General features: G+C 42.2%; 2 protein-coding genes across 2 annotated transcripts; one reads left to right on the plus strand and one right to left on the minus strand.

The window, feature by feature from the left end:
- Positions 1 to 2,604: 2,604 nt before the first annotated feature.
- On the minus strand, positions 2,605 to 10,938 carry DNAAF10 (dynein axonemal assembly factor 10). The gene is made up of 8 exons (XM_069787510.1): positions 10,667 to 10,938; positions 9,650 to 9,750; positions 8,457 to 8,587; positions 7,887 to 7,988; positions 6,366 to 6,481; positions 5,888 to 6,022; positions 4,265 to 4,362; positions 2,605 to 3,506 (listed from the first exon to the last, which is right to left on the minus strand). Exons 1-8 carry the CDS (start codon positions 10,853 to 10,855, stop codon positions 3,299 to 3,301), a joined length of 1,080 nt encoding a protein of 359 aa, XP_069643611.1. The 5' UTR covers positions 10,856 to 10,938; the 3' UTR covers positions 2,605 to 3,298.
- A 28-nt stretch (positions 10,939 to 10,966) lies between these two features.
- PNO1 (partner of NOB1 homolog) lies at positions 10,967 to 16,497 on the plus strand. Its single transcript, XM_069787521.1, has 7 exons — positions 10,967 to 11,262; positions 11,427 to 11,576; positions 13,462 to 13,545; positions 14,206 to 14,266; positions 15,040 to 15,157; positions 15,678 to 15,748; positions 16,229 to 16,497. The coding sequence occupies exons 1-7, from the start codon at positions 11,080 to 11,082 to the stop codon at positions 16,294 to 16,296; spliced, it is 735 nt and encodes a 244-aa protein (XP_069643622.1). The 5' UTR covers positions 10,967 to 11,079; the 3' UTR covers positions 16,297 to 16,497.
- The last annotated feature ends 1,015 nt before the right edge of the window (positions 16,498 to 17,512 follow it).

Raw genomic sequence — 17,512 nt, forward strand, 5'->3', positions numbered from 1 at the left:
TCACAGATACCTATACCGAGAGCTTTTTCTTCCCTTACTCTGTGCTTGACTCAGAGTTACCATTAAAGAGAGAAACATATTTCCACAAACTTCCACTGCCTAGCATACCTTTCACTGAGTATATTTTATTTACAGCACAAAGCTAATGGGGGCCATCTCTGAACAGTGCATTTTAGACTCAAAGCACTTGAATTGATTCTTTTAACTCCACACCCCCAGCTTTTTAAAGCAAGCTGCAGCCAAGATTGCACAGCAGTAGTTCCCCCTATTCCCTCCTGCTGGGAGGCACCCTAAGAGGGACAACATTTAAAATAATTTCAGAATATGCTCTTAGCATTACGCTATGCACACAAGCAGATGGGATTACCGATGTCAAAAAAAAATCATATACTAAATATTACACTTGAAAGCAAACCATCAAGTCTTAAGGAAGACAGCTGGATCTCATAAAACTTTGCCTTCCACAAAATATTTAGCCTACTTCCCTCGGAAGAGCACTTGCGGACTTATGTACATCTAACATGCTACACAACCTGCCATTTGCTTGCCAAGCCAAAGTGAAACCTGCACATACACCTGCACCAGAGGTTAGCACATCACGTTTTTGACAGATGGACAGATCTCATTAGCCCTTACTCAGGGATCTTGAAATTCTGGGCTCAAGCCTTAGCAGCTTTGGTGCTGGCCCACAGCACCAGGACCTACCTCACTAGGGCATCCCCATGGTTCTGGCCACACTGGGGCACCTTCCCAGCGCCAAGCCACTGAGCAGATGCCTCCTTCACAGAGGGACAGATTCTCACTGGTCAAACCTAGGGGATCCTTTTCTGGAAGTAAGCTTTTGTTACAGTTTCAGATACCTCCCAGTTTACTGTTGGTTACTGTGCTTTCATCCCTGCTGGCCCTTGCTAAACCTGTGATAAGAGACTAAATGTGAAGGCAGGCAAGCATCAGTGACCTACTAAAACCATGGACTTCCATAGACACATTGAGTTTATGGTCTATTGCAATTTTCCTGCTGGCCCCCTCTGCTACACAGGCATTAATGATTTCTCTGTTCCATAAGGTTTAATAGCCTGTGAGCCTTTTCTACCCACAGGTGTCTGCTCTCTTTTTCCTCAGCTGGTTTAATCAATTAAAATACCCAGGAGTTAATAAGGACAATTTTATCTCACTTGTATTTAGCTGGAATCTTAGATCAGAGAAAAAGTCCAAAGTCTCTCAGTCCAAAGCTTGTCACGTCATGCTCTCCAAAACAGAGCTGACTGACAATGCACAGGCAAATTTGCATCCCACTTCCCTTTTAAGTGTGATTCAGCTATCCCAATGTAACTTTTCTGACACAAGCTGTTATTTGGAGGGACAATGTTTCTAGATTTTGGGAAGCTGGTGAGACACTGTAATTTCTTATTAGAAATAACTCTAACACAGTAGTAGCATAGAAGTATAGCAAGGTCCAGTTTGGATCCATCAGCACATTCAGACCTTTTAGACCTGCCTCACTCTCTAGCATGTGACTTGCTGCAGTAGAGAACTCATCAGTCCCCAGCAAACTGAAGAGACAGATAGCTTTGGTAAAAGTTTCAGAGCTATTTGCCAGCAGTCTGAGGACATCACGTAGTGCCAGGTCTGCATGTTTGCCATCTCTCACTATCTCATCCCAGCCTTAGTGTTGCCCTTCTGCTACAGCTCCTCACCTCTCCTTTCAACCCAGTTTCTCCTTCTACTTTCAGTCGTCTCTGGTTTCCACACTGCTTCCCCCATTTGCCACTTTCCCTACCTTAACCTTCAGTATTTGGCTGTTTCCTCTTCCTCCTGCATCTTGCTTGGATGCCAGTTGGTGGCAGGACCAGCACAGACAAGGCCCTAGCATCTCTCCTTCTGCAGACCAGCCTCTAGTTTTCAGGTGCAGTCCCTGGAAGGTTAGGCTTGATTCGACACAGGTGACTCACCTGCATTTGTCAGATACCAAATCCTCATTTGGAAGTCTGAGGAAACAGAGCTTCTTTGCAAATGGCCACACAGGGGCTTTTTTGTTGTTAACCTGGACAAAGCCAACATTCTCCCATCACATCTGGTTTCAGAAATAGTTAAATACTTTTACATAATACCAGACAAAGCTAATTAGCTTTGTATTTTAGGTATTAACTATTTAGGTAATACCAGACAAAGAGGTGACAAATGAAGTCATTAGAGCTTACTGAAATTCAGAAAGCCCCCACCATACATCCACAAATAGAGGACAGCAACTGGATGTGCCTGCTAAAAAGAACTGACAGCAGCACACACTGGTAAAATCAGAAAAGAAACACACTGGAGATAAGGGGAATTACAAAGAGAAGTTCAGGTGAAACTACAGTAACAAAGCTACTAACTCTGTCACATCGGATTTTGAAGAAATACTGAATCAGTTAAAAAAAAAAAATAAAGAAGAGACAGTACTTTGACTACCTTATAAAGTTTTTCACGATGGAGGTAAGTTTTAGTGACTTTTGCTGCAAAATGAGTTAAGTTTTATCTAAGTACTGCACACTGTTCTTGTAAATCTATACAAGTACATTCCTCCTCTAAATCTGGATGTTTGAATAATATACTTTGTTCATATTAAGACAACACTGCATATAATTTTATTTGTAGAATACCAAGCTGCAAACAGATATTAAAACAATAGAACATAAAAACTTGTTACGAAACCAAACTCAAATAATAAAACAGTGCATTTTGCTCAATAGTTTAATTTCAATATGATTTCAGTAAAAAGCTTACTCCATTAAACCTGAACATTTCAGCATCCATTATAGTTTCTATAGTGTATTAAAGAATCCTAAGTCACTTTCACAAACATTCTAATTGATATATCCAATAACAAAGTTTCTGTGAGGAAGTATATAGTAGTTTCCATCGCATGAATGCATATGGACAAAACTATATCTAAAAAAGCCAGACCATTTAACAAGTGTGAACAGATTTGCACTGTGATTAAACTGAACACAAACAATTTAAAGTGATTTCTAAAATTACAGATTGCACTAACAAAGGCACCTTCTATTTTAAATGTAGATTCACATTTCTAGAAGGTAAAAGTTTTGTGCACAGGCAACTTCACGTCATTGCGGCACCATCAGTCAAACAACTCGTAACTGCACGTATCTGAACTTTCAATAGAAAGATCTGGTTTCTATTTCTTTAATCCAGTTTTAATAAGGGAGAAATTAAATTAGAAACCGGAGGGCTCTCCCTCCTATATTTACAGACTGCAAACTATACTGCTTTCTCCTCAGAAATCCTAGTTTTCCTGTCAAACTTTGTTAAGCTTCGTAACTATCAACACCCTCACAGTTTGGTCAAAGGCACCACAAACACAGAGTCCCTTTTTGTCAGGGCTCCAGTCTAGGCTAGAAATCGGCTGCGTTGACAGAGTCACATTCTGCAAGAGACTGACAGAACCTGCCACCCCCATCTCAGCTCCTTCAGAATCCTTCTTCGAGCGCTGAGCTGGGTACTCACTGGTGATAAGAAAAGTAAAACAAAAACATGCATTTAGAATTTACTGATGCAAACACATCATTATCCTCTTTATTTTCAAAAGAAGGGTCTCCTCTGTTCTATAGATAAGGCAAATAAATGTCTTAAAAATAATGAATAATCATATCCAGCCATATCCACCCTGCATACTTAGTAAATATTTCATGAAAAAAAAATTAGGCAGGAAGTTTTGAATCTTGACACCTCTCTCCTATAACCCTTCATTTTTTAACTGTTTGGCTTTTGCCACAGGCAAGAAAATTTCATCTCAGCTAGCCCTCTGAAACTTAATGCACCTACTTCACTGCATTTAGGATGATTAAATTATTTTGCCATGTAATGTAAGAAGATGTAAACATAAGAATCTTTAAAAGTCCAGGCTTTCAATATTCTCCTCACACATAACTGCTACCATATCAGAATTTTAAGAAATCCATTTTCTTCCATTTATCACCTTGTTAACCAAGGATATAATTAGATCTTGATTATGTTAAGAAAACTGAAAAGGGCAAAATTCACCTGTGCTGTTGTCACATTCTTTTAGGGATTAATCCAAGATTCCAGGTCAAGTACTGACACTGAAATCACCCTTTCTCCTGCATTTGTAAGCAATGATTTTAACTAAATATTCAGGTTGAAAGCAGAACCCTACTCATAATTTTCAGGAAGATTCTTTCTTAAAACATGAAATGGTTGGTTTCTTATTCCCCCTATTGCAGGCGGGACAGCGATTACTTACTATTTCCAGAGATGAAGGCTCCCAGCTCCTCCACTCGTCATAAATATATCTCTGTTCTGTGGTAGGTGTCGAACCTGCCATATGGTAGATTTTTGTGCCTAATAAAAAAAAATAATCAGCATTGCATAAAAGTCAGTTATGGATGAGGTTCACAAGAAAGGATGCAGAATCTTAAAACGACAATCACTTGTATGAAGAGAACCCAGCCTTCTCATGGTGGCTATTGGAATGTCTGTTCTGAGGTACCTTCCCTTCCTCCAGCCTTGCGGCCTCTGCCACAGGAGCATCCAGTTCCCACACAGGAGAAGCCAAGTCAGGCCTCCAGTGCACCCCTTTCTTTGGCAGGGATAAGGCAGCAGCCCTACCAAGGCTACCACTCACTAGTACTTCAGCTTCTTTGGGACTGGCCATGTGAGTGAGCAAGGTTAAAGAGAGGTAAAGTGGCTGCGTAAGCATGTCTTTTGGAACTGCTCTAGAACTACAGGATTCCCAGACTCTTAGGTGACACAGTCACCACCAGGTTAATTTCACTCTCTGACACCTCTTAAAATCATTACTGGAAGGGAATATACTACAAACACTGTGCAAACAAAACAAACAATCTACAATTCAGATTTAAATCTCAGCCAGGGCACAGCAAGATAACATAGCAACAGAAATCACATAGGGAAAAACCCCAACACACCTACTCTGACTTAATGCATATCTGTCTGCAAGTGTCCAAAAGGAAAAGCTTAAATGCAGTGAATGAAAGATAAGAAATTCTATTTTCATATTTTGATTACTACACTAATTCAGTAAATACTTTCGTGTTATCTCATCAAAGTACTTCCAACATGTTATCTGCTTTGAATGGTGGTATGGAAAATATTAATTAAAGATATTAAGTTGAAACTCAGCTTTTTCTAATTTAGGCAGTCCTGGAGAATTTCAACACAAAAGTTCCTTTTCTCTAATTATCAGATTTTGTTCACCACAAAAAACTCCCAACCCAAAACCAAAAAACTCCACCTGTTTTATAAAGAACTTAAACTAATCAACACAGCGGTCACAGATGGAAGAAAAAAAGGTTATAAGAGTTCTCCATATTTAACAGCCTCCAGACCACTAAGTCTCTCCTATATATCCTTTCACTCCCTCTCAATATCCCAATCCAAAAATGTTTGGTTCCGAAGAACAAATAATGGTTTCTGTGTCTCATATGAGATCTGGTGACTGCAGGCTGAAAAGTGTTTGCAGAGAGCTCACTTTGTTTTGGGCTATATTTAAGATTCAGATCTGCATGCTTATCACAATTTAATATGGCCTCCAATAAACATGACTCCCAGACTAGGGGCACAGCTGAGCGCACAGAGGTGCAACTGCAGCAGAACCCAAAGACCAGAGAAGCCCAACATCAGGTTATAAAAGGGAGGAAACCTGGATGAGTGCTGGCAGCTGGATACACAGGGGCTCTTTCACTGCTTGCACCTGGAGCCACACCAGCCACGCCACCACACAGCTTTGTGCCCCAGTAACCTGGGCACCTATTACCTATCCAAGACAATAGTTTTAGACCTGTAGTACTTTGGCAGCCTATATTCAAAAAGTTTGTCTCTTAAGAAATTCTCTGTCTCCCCATACCTTCTCTGAAACAGAAGCAAAACCTTTGGTTGGATGCTGAGTTCTCATATCGAAAACATGAAATTTTCCCTCAAGCGATGTGGCCACTAGCTTGTTCATATTTACATCTTTTCTGTCAAACTCCAGACTGCAAACCTGGAAATATAAAAAAAAAAAAAAACAAAACAAAAAAAAAAACATTCAGCCTTGAAATTTAGCCACTGCTAAAAAAATGGGGGATTGTGATTTGTGTATATATATTAATCATTGGTTATTTTTACAATGACACCACCACCAATTTGGAAATAACAAAGTCATCTGAAAACATGAATCTACTGAAAAATACCCCATGCTATTCAGACCAAGAATTTGAGGGGTACAATTCCTTGGTACAATCTCAGCAGAAATGTCTTCTGGGTAAATTTCAGGTAGGCAGTCTTTTTAATTTTTCCATCCTACATAGGAGCTGGAATGAAAAATACTTTTATGGTTTTCTTACCCCATTCTTAATGTTGGTCTCCCATCGTAGTGACATGGTTTTTAAGTCAAACAATTTAATGTCACCGTTGTCATATCCAGCACATACAACGCGTTCCTCTTGATTGTAAGCATTGCCTGGACACAGAGAAAGAATTAAACAGAACACAGAAACCCTCTTTACTCTGTAAATTTCAGACCTCCTAAGCCTGCAATTTCAACTTACATTTATGCCAGAAAAATAATATTACTATTGGGATATTAAGATTTAATGAACAATCTGGTTTTCAAACCTGAAAGGTATAGAAAATATAGCTTGAAAACTGGCAGTCTGTTTCTTTTAAAAATATGAACAAAATTCTTATTCCCCCTGCCAAGTATTGCCTAAACTGCACAGACTTCAGTACTGCACACTGTTCCTGTAAACCTATACAAATACATTCCTTCTCTAAATCTTCATCTGCTATAAACCACGCTTCCCAGACAGCACCACGGCACCGGAGCAGAAAGCGGTTCAGCAGTTCCTTAACCAGCCTCTCAAGCACGAAACGTTAGTGGGACAAGAAGACTCTTCTGCAGACACAGACTCGTAGGGAGACCCTGGGTGTTACCATGGCCATCACTAGACAGATGCAGAAGCCTGCCTCCAAAAACTCAGCTGACAGGATCAGGGAAGCACATCAGTGTCTGAAAGAAGTTAGCTCAGGGCATGTAGTTCAAGATGAACCTGGCCTTGGCTCAAGCTTCAGTAACTCAGAAGAAAATTGAAGAAAATATGAGGCCATTTTTTTCTCCATTTGTCAAAGCAGAAGACAAAGATATGAATAGCAATGAGCATTACAGTTGCACCTTCTTGCCAGGAAACGTCATCTCCTTACTATCAATTTTGTTATTATAATCCATGCACTTATTAGCAGTTTGTAAAACTTACTCCCTGACTCTGGAGGCAAAAATGGAGCTAATCCAGAAATACCAGCTTGTGTAGAACACAAGCAGCTTGTTCTCTCCAAAAGAAAAATGCAGAGCACACATCAAGCATTGCTTTTGTCTTTAATTAGCTCTTAGCTTCAAGGATCTTCTCTTAAATTAATGCCTTAATGCTTGATAGTTGGAACTACACTGCAACAGCAATTGGTTCCCTGTGCACTACAACATTTACACTCCTTCAGGACAATGCAGCTGGATATACTGTTTTTACATTCCTAGGCATAGATATAAAGCTTGCACAACTTATCTATGCAATCATAGAACCACAGAATCATGTAGTTTGGAAAAGACCTTTAAGATCAGAGTCCAACCGCAAATGATGACCAAAGGTGATAAAAGAATGAGTCCAAAACCCAACTATCACAAAATCAGCTTCTTTTGGAGGGGAAAAAAAAAAAAAAATTAAAACCACATAAATTTGACAACATTGAAAAGCAAAACCTGCTACTTATGCGTCCATACAAAATAAACTATTCCACAACATCCTGAAATACTTCGAGAATTGTCAAAGCACAATCATATTAGAGGGCGGAATGGATATAATCTGATAGATTACCAAATGTTACCGTCCAGCAGTCTCTTTTGCTCTCCCCCTGTACAGGTTCCATATTAGCAACAGGAGTATCTTTCTGTCTCGGGTCCCATACTTTCACAGTTCCTGTGAAAGAAGGACAATGGATTTTGTATTATGGATATTCTGTCACGTTGTGTTCCATCTTCCCAGGGAAGGCCTTTGCTTTTCAGCCTGATATTCAAAACACAGGAGCATCTCTTTCAATTCCAGAAAGCCAGACTGTGTTTAGTGGGTAGAAAAAAAAAAAAAACCAACCAGAAATAAAGTGAAAGTATTTGTCAAGGATGTATTTTCTCTAGCTGATATTTTGCATTTATGCTGCTTTGTATTCCTTCTGTCCCATGCTCAGTGACAACAGTATCTTTTGCTTATCTGCAACTTCTAAAAGAATTAGAGAAAATTTGTTCCAAGCAAGATTCAAAAGACAGCATACGAAGAACTAGTTGCAACAGATTCGTAACAAGTTCAGATGGCAGACTACGCCCTGCCATCAAAGCTTGCAGACTACTTTCTCAGAGTAACTGAAAAGACTTTCAAAGTTCACTAACTCACCATCTCGACTGCCAGTCACAATTTCTGGTGCACCTTCCCCAATTCCTAAGCCACCTACACCATCTATACTGTTTATGATTTCCTTATGACCTTTCACAGAATACACTGGTATTTCAGGAACTTCTAAATTCCTAGGTGAGAGAGAAAAGAACAGATAACATGGCATTTTCCTTGATGCTCAGGATTTGTATAAAAGTGACAGGAAACATGAGCACAAATTACATAAACTGAGATTAACAGTGGGAACAAAACATGGATATCACCATTAAGAACCACAAGTCTTTGTTCAATTCCTTCTTTGCCTACTGCTTTAGACTGGTCTGGAAGTTTCTGCTCAGTTCTGGACTTCCCTGTTTGTAAAGGCAGTTGTGGGATTCCCAACAGCAACCCTTAAGAACTAGGTTTTACGTTGGGCTCAAAATGAATCGTGCTACAGATCAAAATACTCCAATTAGCTTTACTTTCAGTAAGTATATAAAATGACCTTATTCAGCGATCCCCACCTAGCTCTGACTACTGCTCTTGAACGTCACATGAAAGCTGCATCCAACTGTGGGTTTCATGGTTCTTCCCCACTGATTCCCATCCTTTGAGAATCCTTCAGAATTTTATTTTAAATTTCAACTAGTGACTAATCCATGTCATTCTTGCTATTCCAACAAAATAGAACCAATAGTTCCTTAGCAAGGGAAATGCAATAATAACAACAACAAACACCACCAACAACAACCCCTTTTTGACCCTGTAACTTTATTTGATAATCAATTTGCCAATACAAATTAATTATACAAATAATTCAGGGACGTGAAAAAACATTTGAGACTTCAAGGTTAAAAATATGTATTTAATCTAGACATCAAATTTAGGTTTAACACAACTTCTGACTTGTACTCATGCGTCCATTCAAAAGCCTCTGAAAAAGAAGAGGACCTAGCAGAACTTTAACAGGTTTTTGTAGCTGCACACAGAATGCAAGCAAAACAGCACCGAATTAAACCACCGTGCAGAATTCATGTTGTTTTTACAAAACAGGCATGGTCCAAATACAGTAGCCAGCGAAGCTTATGACTGGGTCCCAATCATATGCGGCACAGAGAGCATCTCATACAAAAGCCAGCCACATACAGAAACATCAGTTCAACAGACACGTACAACATCAAATGAAAAAGCTACGAGAGAATATGCACACTTACCATATGTTAAGGTTTCCACCAAAATCTCCGGTAGCTAAGTATCTTTGCTGCAGAGATGTAGCACCAAAAGTTCCACATTTTATAGGTTTAGCCTTTTCAATCTTTTAAAAAAAGGATACATTCTGTGTCAGCACACGGAAAAAACCAACACAACCACGGACCGTGGCAGCAGTTTCTTGAGAGTCCACGGGTGGCAGGTTTCAGTGAAATATACATAAGACATTTGGCATAAAATACAAGCAAAATGCTATCAAAGGCATATTACACTTTGTAATATGTAATTTTGTGCACAGAAAAGCAGAGACTTTGGTTTAATGGTCTTAAACCTCTCACCTTCAGGTTGCTAATGATACTCAGAGGCTGCTGTTTCTACTGATTTGGAAAGATAACACAGAGGGAATCCCAGCTCTTCCCAGAGCCCTGCTGGCACGCCGGGAAAGGGAGAATTAAGCCCTTCTTTCAGTTAATCTGTAGCAGTATTGTGCGTGCACCCTCAGCGCCTCTTCCCTCCTGAGCTATGAGTTTATTCGCTGGTGGCCCTGGGGGTCTTTATGCACCCGAGGGGCTGTCACCCCTAGAAATCGGCAAATCCTCAAAGGTCAGTTTGAGTTTTAAGAACAAAAAAAAAAAAAAAAAGCACATCCCCGCCCCTAAACCAAACAACACAACCGGGGCGCGGGGCCTCCGGCGTTCCCTGTAACGCGACCCGTGACAACAAGCCAACGAGCACACGCCAGACTAGCGCGAGTAAACGGAGCGACGCAAATTTAACGGGCGAACCGGGCACCCCATGTCATGGCTTTCGTCTCCTTTTCCTCCCCGCCATCGAGTCCCGCTGGCCGCGGGCAGGCGCCTGGCTCTCCCTCCCCGAGCGGGATCCGAGCCGGGGCTGCGGCCCCCGGGCAGGGCCTAGCGGCTCTCGTCCCCGCGGAGGGATCAGGACACGCTTGGGCCCAGGCGGTGGCGCCCGCCGGCCCCGGCCCCGGCCCTGGCCCCGGCCCCGTCGCCGCCGCTCACCTCCCTCAACAGCGCCAGGCGGCCGCCCCGCAGCTCGTACAGCTGGAGGAGGCCGGTGCCGCGCGCGGCGCTGCCCAGGCAGAGGAGGCGCGCGCTGCGGGGCACCCACTTGCAGTCGAACAGGGTGTAGCTCAGCGCCTGCTGCACGTGCGACACCAGCTGCGGCCGCTCCAGCCCCGCCGCCGACATCGCCGCCGCCGCCCCGCGACGGGGCTGCCCGCTCCGCCGCCTGACGACCGCGCTCCGGCACCGCCGCGGGCACCGCAGGAAGCGAGCGAGCGAGCGGCGGACGGGGCGGAAGTGAGCGGCGGCTCCCTTCCGGCGGCAGCTGGGAGGCACGTGGGCTCGCGCGGCCGGAGCGGGGCGAGGGTTGGAGCGCGAGCCCCTCGGTAACGGCTTCCCCGTCCGTCGCCATGGAGACCGAGAGGACGGCGGCGGAGGGCGAGGAAGGCTTCACCAGCATCGTGTCCAAGCGGAGCCGGCGGAAGCGGCGAGCGGCCGCGGAGGAGTTGCCGGCGGCGGCCGCCATGGACACGGCGGAGCCGCGGCCCGGCAAGAGGCCCGCCTTCCCGCCGGTGGCCGCCGAGGCGCTGGGGGTACGCGGGGCGCCGGGCGAGGATAAACGGCGGCCTGGTCGCGGTGCCGGGAAGACCCGAGCGCCCCGGGGAAGCCGGGGGAGGCGGAGCAGCCCTTCGGCAGCTGGAAGGGTGTCCGGTTCTCGGCCCCGCCTTGGCTCACGCCCTTCTCCCCCCCCCGCTAGGTTGGCAAAGGCGAGATGAGGAAGGTGGCCGTGCCGGCCAACAGGTACACGCCGTTAAAAGAGAACTGGATGAAAATATTCACGCCTGTCGTGGAGCACTTGCAGCTTCAAATCAGGTTTAATTTGAAAACGAGAAACGTTGAAATCAAGGTAAAGAGACCTCCTCCTCTTCCTCCTCCTCCTGCTGCTGCTTTCCCGGCTAGTACCCGAAATGCAGCGCCTCTTCTCACAGGTGCTCTTGTTCTGCCTTCTAAAGACTAGGGAAGCGTGCTGAACCCCAGAGAATGCTCGGGAAAAGGAAGCTGCGTAGTTCCACCTAACCAGAGAACCCTTGCTGGGGACCAAAAGAAAGTCTGGCAGTTACTGCTTGCAAGCAAAATTCAAAAGGGTTAATCTCTTCTGGAAGCAGGGGGAGGGTGGGTGGGCATGTTTAATTTTTATAGGAGAAAAGTACGTACGCAAGAATTAAGGAAGACTTGGTCTGTGTGTTAGGTACGACTTTGGAATGCAGTGTTTTCACACTATTTAAGGCTACTAAGTACTTAGGTGACGATTTTGAGTTGACAGTGTCTTTTGAGGGGGCCACCGAATTTTCTGTTACCTTCTGTTTGTGGCAGAAGATAAGGGCCTGTAGTTTAATAGTTTGTGATTTTTCTTTAATGGATTGCACTGAAATAGCTTAGGGTACAGATACCAATATATAATTGTAAGTCTTGCAGATGCTCACTCTTCATTCTTACTCCTCCTCAGGAATATTCAGACTAGCTGTTTTTAAGTGTACATCCAAAGCTCCTGCTATGCCTTTGACGTATGAGCTATAATACCGTATGAGCTATAATACCATATTAGCCATGTTGATGTATGAGACCTTCTAATGTAATAGTGAAAATACAGACACCAACAGTAATTCTGCTTCCTAACCGTGATATCTTACCACGAATTCAATGGCAGCAACTAGAGGAAAGGTGACAGAACTATCCCTTATTTACGCTTCCTAGAAATAACTTGAAGGAAAAGGTAGGGAAGAGCAGGAACTTGCAGTTCCACCAAATAACTGTGCAGGTGAGAAACCTGGCATTCTACTAATGCTTTGTGATACGGAATGATCTCTGGTTGAAAAGTGAGGTAGTTTTGATCTTGATCAAGCCGATTTCAATTTGCCCATACCTATCATGAATATAAAACAACTGAAAATTTTGAAATTAGTTTCTATCATTTCTTTCACATGGCACAGAAGCTGTAAATGGCGTTTCAGGATACTTTTACGTATTCTAGACCTTAACGTAATTATTGTTTCCTGTTTTTCTTTTCCTACAGCTTCAAAGACTGCTTTTTTTCTAAGTCGTCCCTGTTAGGATCTGTAAATGCAGATGTGCACAGACTTTTCTACTGGTAGCAGAGGAATGCTTTGGCCCCGTTTTAGAACATGAACTGAAAAAATGCCCCCAGCAGCAAATCCTGTGGCCTCTGCTGGCATGGGCGGGGTGGGGGGGAGATTATAAAACTTAAACACTGCAACACTTGCTGCTTTGTCAGGTTGATTTGTTCCTGTTCCAAATATCTTGTTAATCTTTCTCTTGTCCCATATGTTTTGTTGAACCTGTCCAGGCTTCTATTCACCTGCTAAAACTTCTTTAGGATATTGTCATTAGAATAACTTTCCCTCCTCAAGCTGTCTCCTGCCTTCATCCTTCTTTTTTTTCCTGCTGTTCTGTGTTGCAGCTTAGTTTGCATTGTTTGTTTTTAGTTTTTTCCATAAAAAGGGTGCTCCTCTGTCAGTGGTGGTGGGGATTTTCAGCAGCTTCTCTTTTTCCTCCCCTCCAAACACTGGCTGTGGTAGTGAATGTGTTCTTGTTGAGGGTCAACATTATAAAAAAAGCACAAAGCATATTACTTGGGTCTTTCAGTAAAAGACAATACAGGAGCATTATCTGAATGTGGCTTTTTTATCATTTAGACTGTATCTCTTAGATTTTTCAAGTCCTGGTCCTACTTGCACGGTCTTAATTTGCAAACCTAACTTCTTGTCTTGCAGACTTGTCAAGAGACAAAGGATCTCAGTGCTCTGACGAAAGCAGCTGATTTTGTGAAAGCATTTATACTTGGGTTTCAAGTAGAGGTGAGTCTCCCAACAGCTACGTTGTGAGATTGCTTGAATTTGCTTGCATGATGTCTTTGGCCTCTCTGCAAATTACAGTAAGAAAGAAAGAAAGATCCTTAGGTGGTTTTCTAGAAATAAATTGGTTTGAAATTGTGACTGGAGTAGAAGTCTAGTTTCTTAAGCTAATGCAGGATAAAAAAGTACCCTTCAAACAGCACATAATTCAAATTATGAAACGGAGGAAATACGTAGCTGTGTGTGAGAGGCAAGCGTGAAGCAATAATCTAGCTCTGAGGTGCTCTGCATGTGTAGAGACTGTTCATTTTGCTTTAGTCCAAGCCAATAACCTTCAGTCTGTTCAAAACTCAAACTTTACTTGGAGAAAACAAAACTACTTTTTGCAGTATCGCACAGCCTGCTTGTTGCTGCAGACCTGTACTGACTTCACTAGTATAGGTGGGCCTAAAGTGAATGTGTAAGGTTCTCTACAGAGAAATAAAAATTTATATTGCTATTGAAAAAATAAGTTGATCTAACTTTAGCTGACCATTGTTTGATATGTTAAGTGGAGGAATACTGCTGATGTCATCTGTTTGTATGTATGGAGAAAACATCAGGTTTCAACTCTGTTGTGGTACTACAACACTCATGCCAATAACAAATCTCTTAATATTTTAGGACGCTCTTGCTCTCATCAGATTAGATGATCTCTTTCTAGAATCATTTGAAGTTACAGATGGTAAGTAGTTTCTGCTGCGGTATTCAAGTAGTTGTGTGTTACCAGCTGCAAGTACATTTTTTTGTTTCTTTTCCCCTGCTCCACTTGGGTCACACTTCTTCAGGGATCAGGAAAACCTTAATGTCATTACACAGAATTATTGTCTAGGTACAGGCAGCTTGAAAGCCTTGTCATTTTTGTAAAATGTCCCAACAAAACCCCCCAAACCTTCATCCTTAAAAGTTTGTCACTTTGTCAGAGTGATTTGTTTTTTCTTGTCACAGTGTAAACATTGTTTTAAACTTAAAAGGTGACATGGAGTGTTTTGGGGACTACATCCATTAGATTACTAAAGCAGCATCGACTTTGTTCCTTCCAATGTCCTGACAGCGAGGGGTGGGAAGTAGATAGCAGAAACATCTATTATTTCATGTATTACTGGGATTCCTTGGAGTCCCATTTAGAGCAGCATCTAAATCTGATCTGTTTCATTTCTGCCAGTGTTAATTGTGTACACTCTGGCTCCGTTTCTTTCCTCAATCTTAATTGCTCAGTAATGAAGCGAACGCCTTCCATTACAGTTCTGTATTAGAATTTCTTTCTGATGCCAGAGACCTCATGGTCATGTAGCAGTGGCTGTGATTTTTCACTTCTAGTCACATAGATCTATATTCACCATAGTAAAGTTGCTTTCGTATTACTTGGAATGAGTTGTTTCCACTAACTTGAACAAGGGAAGCACTACAGAAATACACACCGCTCCTGTTACACTGAATGTCTTATTCTCGTTTTAGTCAAACCTTTGAAAGGAGATCATCTGTCAAGAGCAATAGGGAGAATAGCAGGGAAAGGTGGAAAAACTAAATTCACTATAGAAAACGTAACCAGGACACGAATCGTTCTTGCTGATGCGTAAGTATTGACTTCCTTCTAGGCAGAGCACAATCCCTAAGCTAATCCATGTCCCCTTCCAGGAACAAAGGTAACTTGAATTTCTTGAAACATTTGTAGAGCAGTTTTAAGACAAATGCTTTGAGTACATGACCTTTTGTTATGAGAACAATGACGATGTCACCAGCACACCTAGAAGTTAGTAATTTCCCACAGCATAAGAATTCCTTCTTATGAATAATCAAAGCTGAACCTACCAAACCTGCAACAGTATTTTCTTCCTCAAGCTGCTGTACTGTTAAATCTGCAAATTGTAAAATCTATTTTAAAAAGGATTTAGAAGAGCACAGGTTTTATGTTGTAGGTTTCCTTGTTTTGAGGTGGGTTTTATGGAGGTTTTTTTATTTACAAGTGTAGAAAAGGAACTAGTACACTGATCTGAAATTCCACCTTCATCTCTAACCTCCAACTCTCTATTAACTATGTAATCACAGAGGTTTTTTTCCATTAAGTAATGCTACTTTGACTGCTTTTTTTACAGGAAAATTCATATTTTGGGATCTTTTCAGAACATTAAAATGGCACGAACAGCAATTTGCAATCTAATTTTAGGTAAGTCCTGTTATCTAATCTTCTCTGTTACATATAAATAGATCTTGCAGTTTGAGAAGCTACTTTCTGTGGGTCTTCCCTGGTGTGTCCACACCTGCATGTGGAGCAGGTAGCTTGCTGGGACTTGTCTTGTTACCCTTAAGAGAAGTGTTTGGGGAAGAAGCAGGAAGCCCAGGGCTTGGTTTCTGGCTCCAAAACCCTCTCCATGGTGCAGAAGGAAGATTTTCTGCTTTTTGTTTTAGCTGCAGCATTCCCTGAGGGGCTATTTTGAATGCCCCATCTAGAAAGCCAAAGGGGGCAACCCACACCAACACCAAAAGTTCCTACGCTTGCAGTAACAGACAAGGTGGATAACCTTGAGTATCCTTCTCACCCAGGAGCTTATTTCTCCACTTTTAACACAGACGTGAGAGCAAACCATCCATTTCTGTGACATACATTTATCTTGTTTGCTGACTGAGTTTGTGCCTTCTTCTGCAGGAAGTCCTCCATCAAAAGTTTATGGCAATATTCGGGCAGTGGCCAGCAGAGCAGCTGAAAGATTCTGAGCTGCAGCATGGGTGCCCCACCAGGGACTGGGGCTGGGAGTCGTGGTTTCTGTATGCATGAGAGGCCTGAAGCTACACAAGCATGCACTCAGTCTTCTGCTGAAAACCCAGACTGTGTAGTCTTAATTTCAAGTGGGACAGCATGTCTGATTTGAACACACTTCATATTTCTGTGTAGTCATTAAAAGTTACTTTAAGTTGGTTGTGTCTGTATCAGAAGTACAGGTACCTGATTTTACTTACTTAAACTTACCCTCAAACAAAAACAATCTTCATTACTGACTTTCTGAACATCAATGTGTTAAAGAGACTGCTGGGAGGATTTTGGAAAGCCTTTGTGTTTGAGCCTAAAGGAATCAGCATAGTTAAATGTTCATAAGCACACATCATGGATTGGTATCTTCCTGGAAAAAGGAAGAGTCAGCTGGAATGCAAAGTTCAATGGCAGGCTGTCCGATGAGTCTCTGCTACTGATGGAACAACGTATCACATGAAAATGGTATGATGAGGTAAATAGCGTATTTAATCCTAGAATCTGCACCTATATAGATTTTATTTTTTTATTCTCTTGAAAATGACCTGTAAGGGCAGCCTAGTGAAACTAAGAGCCACCAGGTGAAGTACTTGCCCACATACCAGAACACAAACAACTGTAAAGTGCTGTATCTCCTCCTTAAAATGCTACATGCATGCAACAGAGGAGGGGAAGAGATTACAGAGACCAGTCACAGTCCCAACTTGACTTAAACATGGGCCCTTTTCTCCTGACCCTGCCACCCCAACTTGTTACTGCATGTCTTCCAAAATAAATCAGTTCAGGTTTGTGAATGAAAAGAAAAACTGAAATGAGACTATCAAAAACACTAGCAAATTGAGTAAGCATTTCTCTACATGTCCAAATTGCCAGTGCAGCACTTTACAGTATGGGATTATTATTATAGCCAAATTCATTCAACCCTTCAATTGCTAACAGATTTAAGACTTGCTGAGTTACCTGCATGTACAGCTCTCAACAGTCTGAGCTATATAGGGGAGAGTGTGTCCATTCTGAGCAGCTCAAGGTAAGAGCACACCTACCTGGTTAGCACATTTTCTGTTCACTGGCTGCTTACGTCATTTATCTCAGCTTGAAAGATAAGGGGAGAGCAAGGCAAGGACACACAAAAGTAATCTAATCTTTATCCTATAGCAGGTGCATACTGATACCAACCAAAAG

This window comes from Haliaeetus albicilla, chromosome 7 (genome assembly GCF_947461875.1).
Source record: "Haliaeetus albicilla chromosome 7, bHalAlb1.1, whole genome shotgun sequence".
Classification (NCBI taxonomy): domain Eukaryota; kingdom Metazoa; phylum Chordata; class Aves; order Accipitriformes; family Accipitridae; genus Haliaeetus; species Haliaeetus albicilla.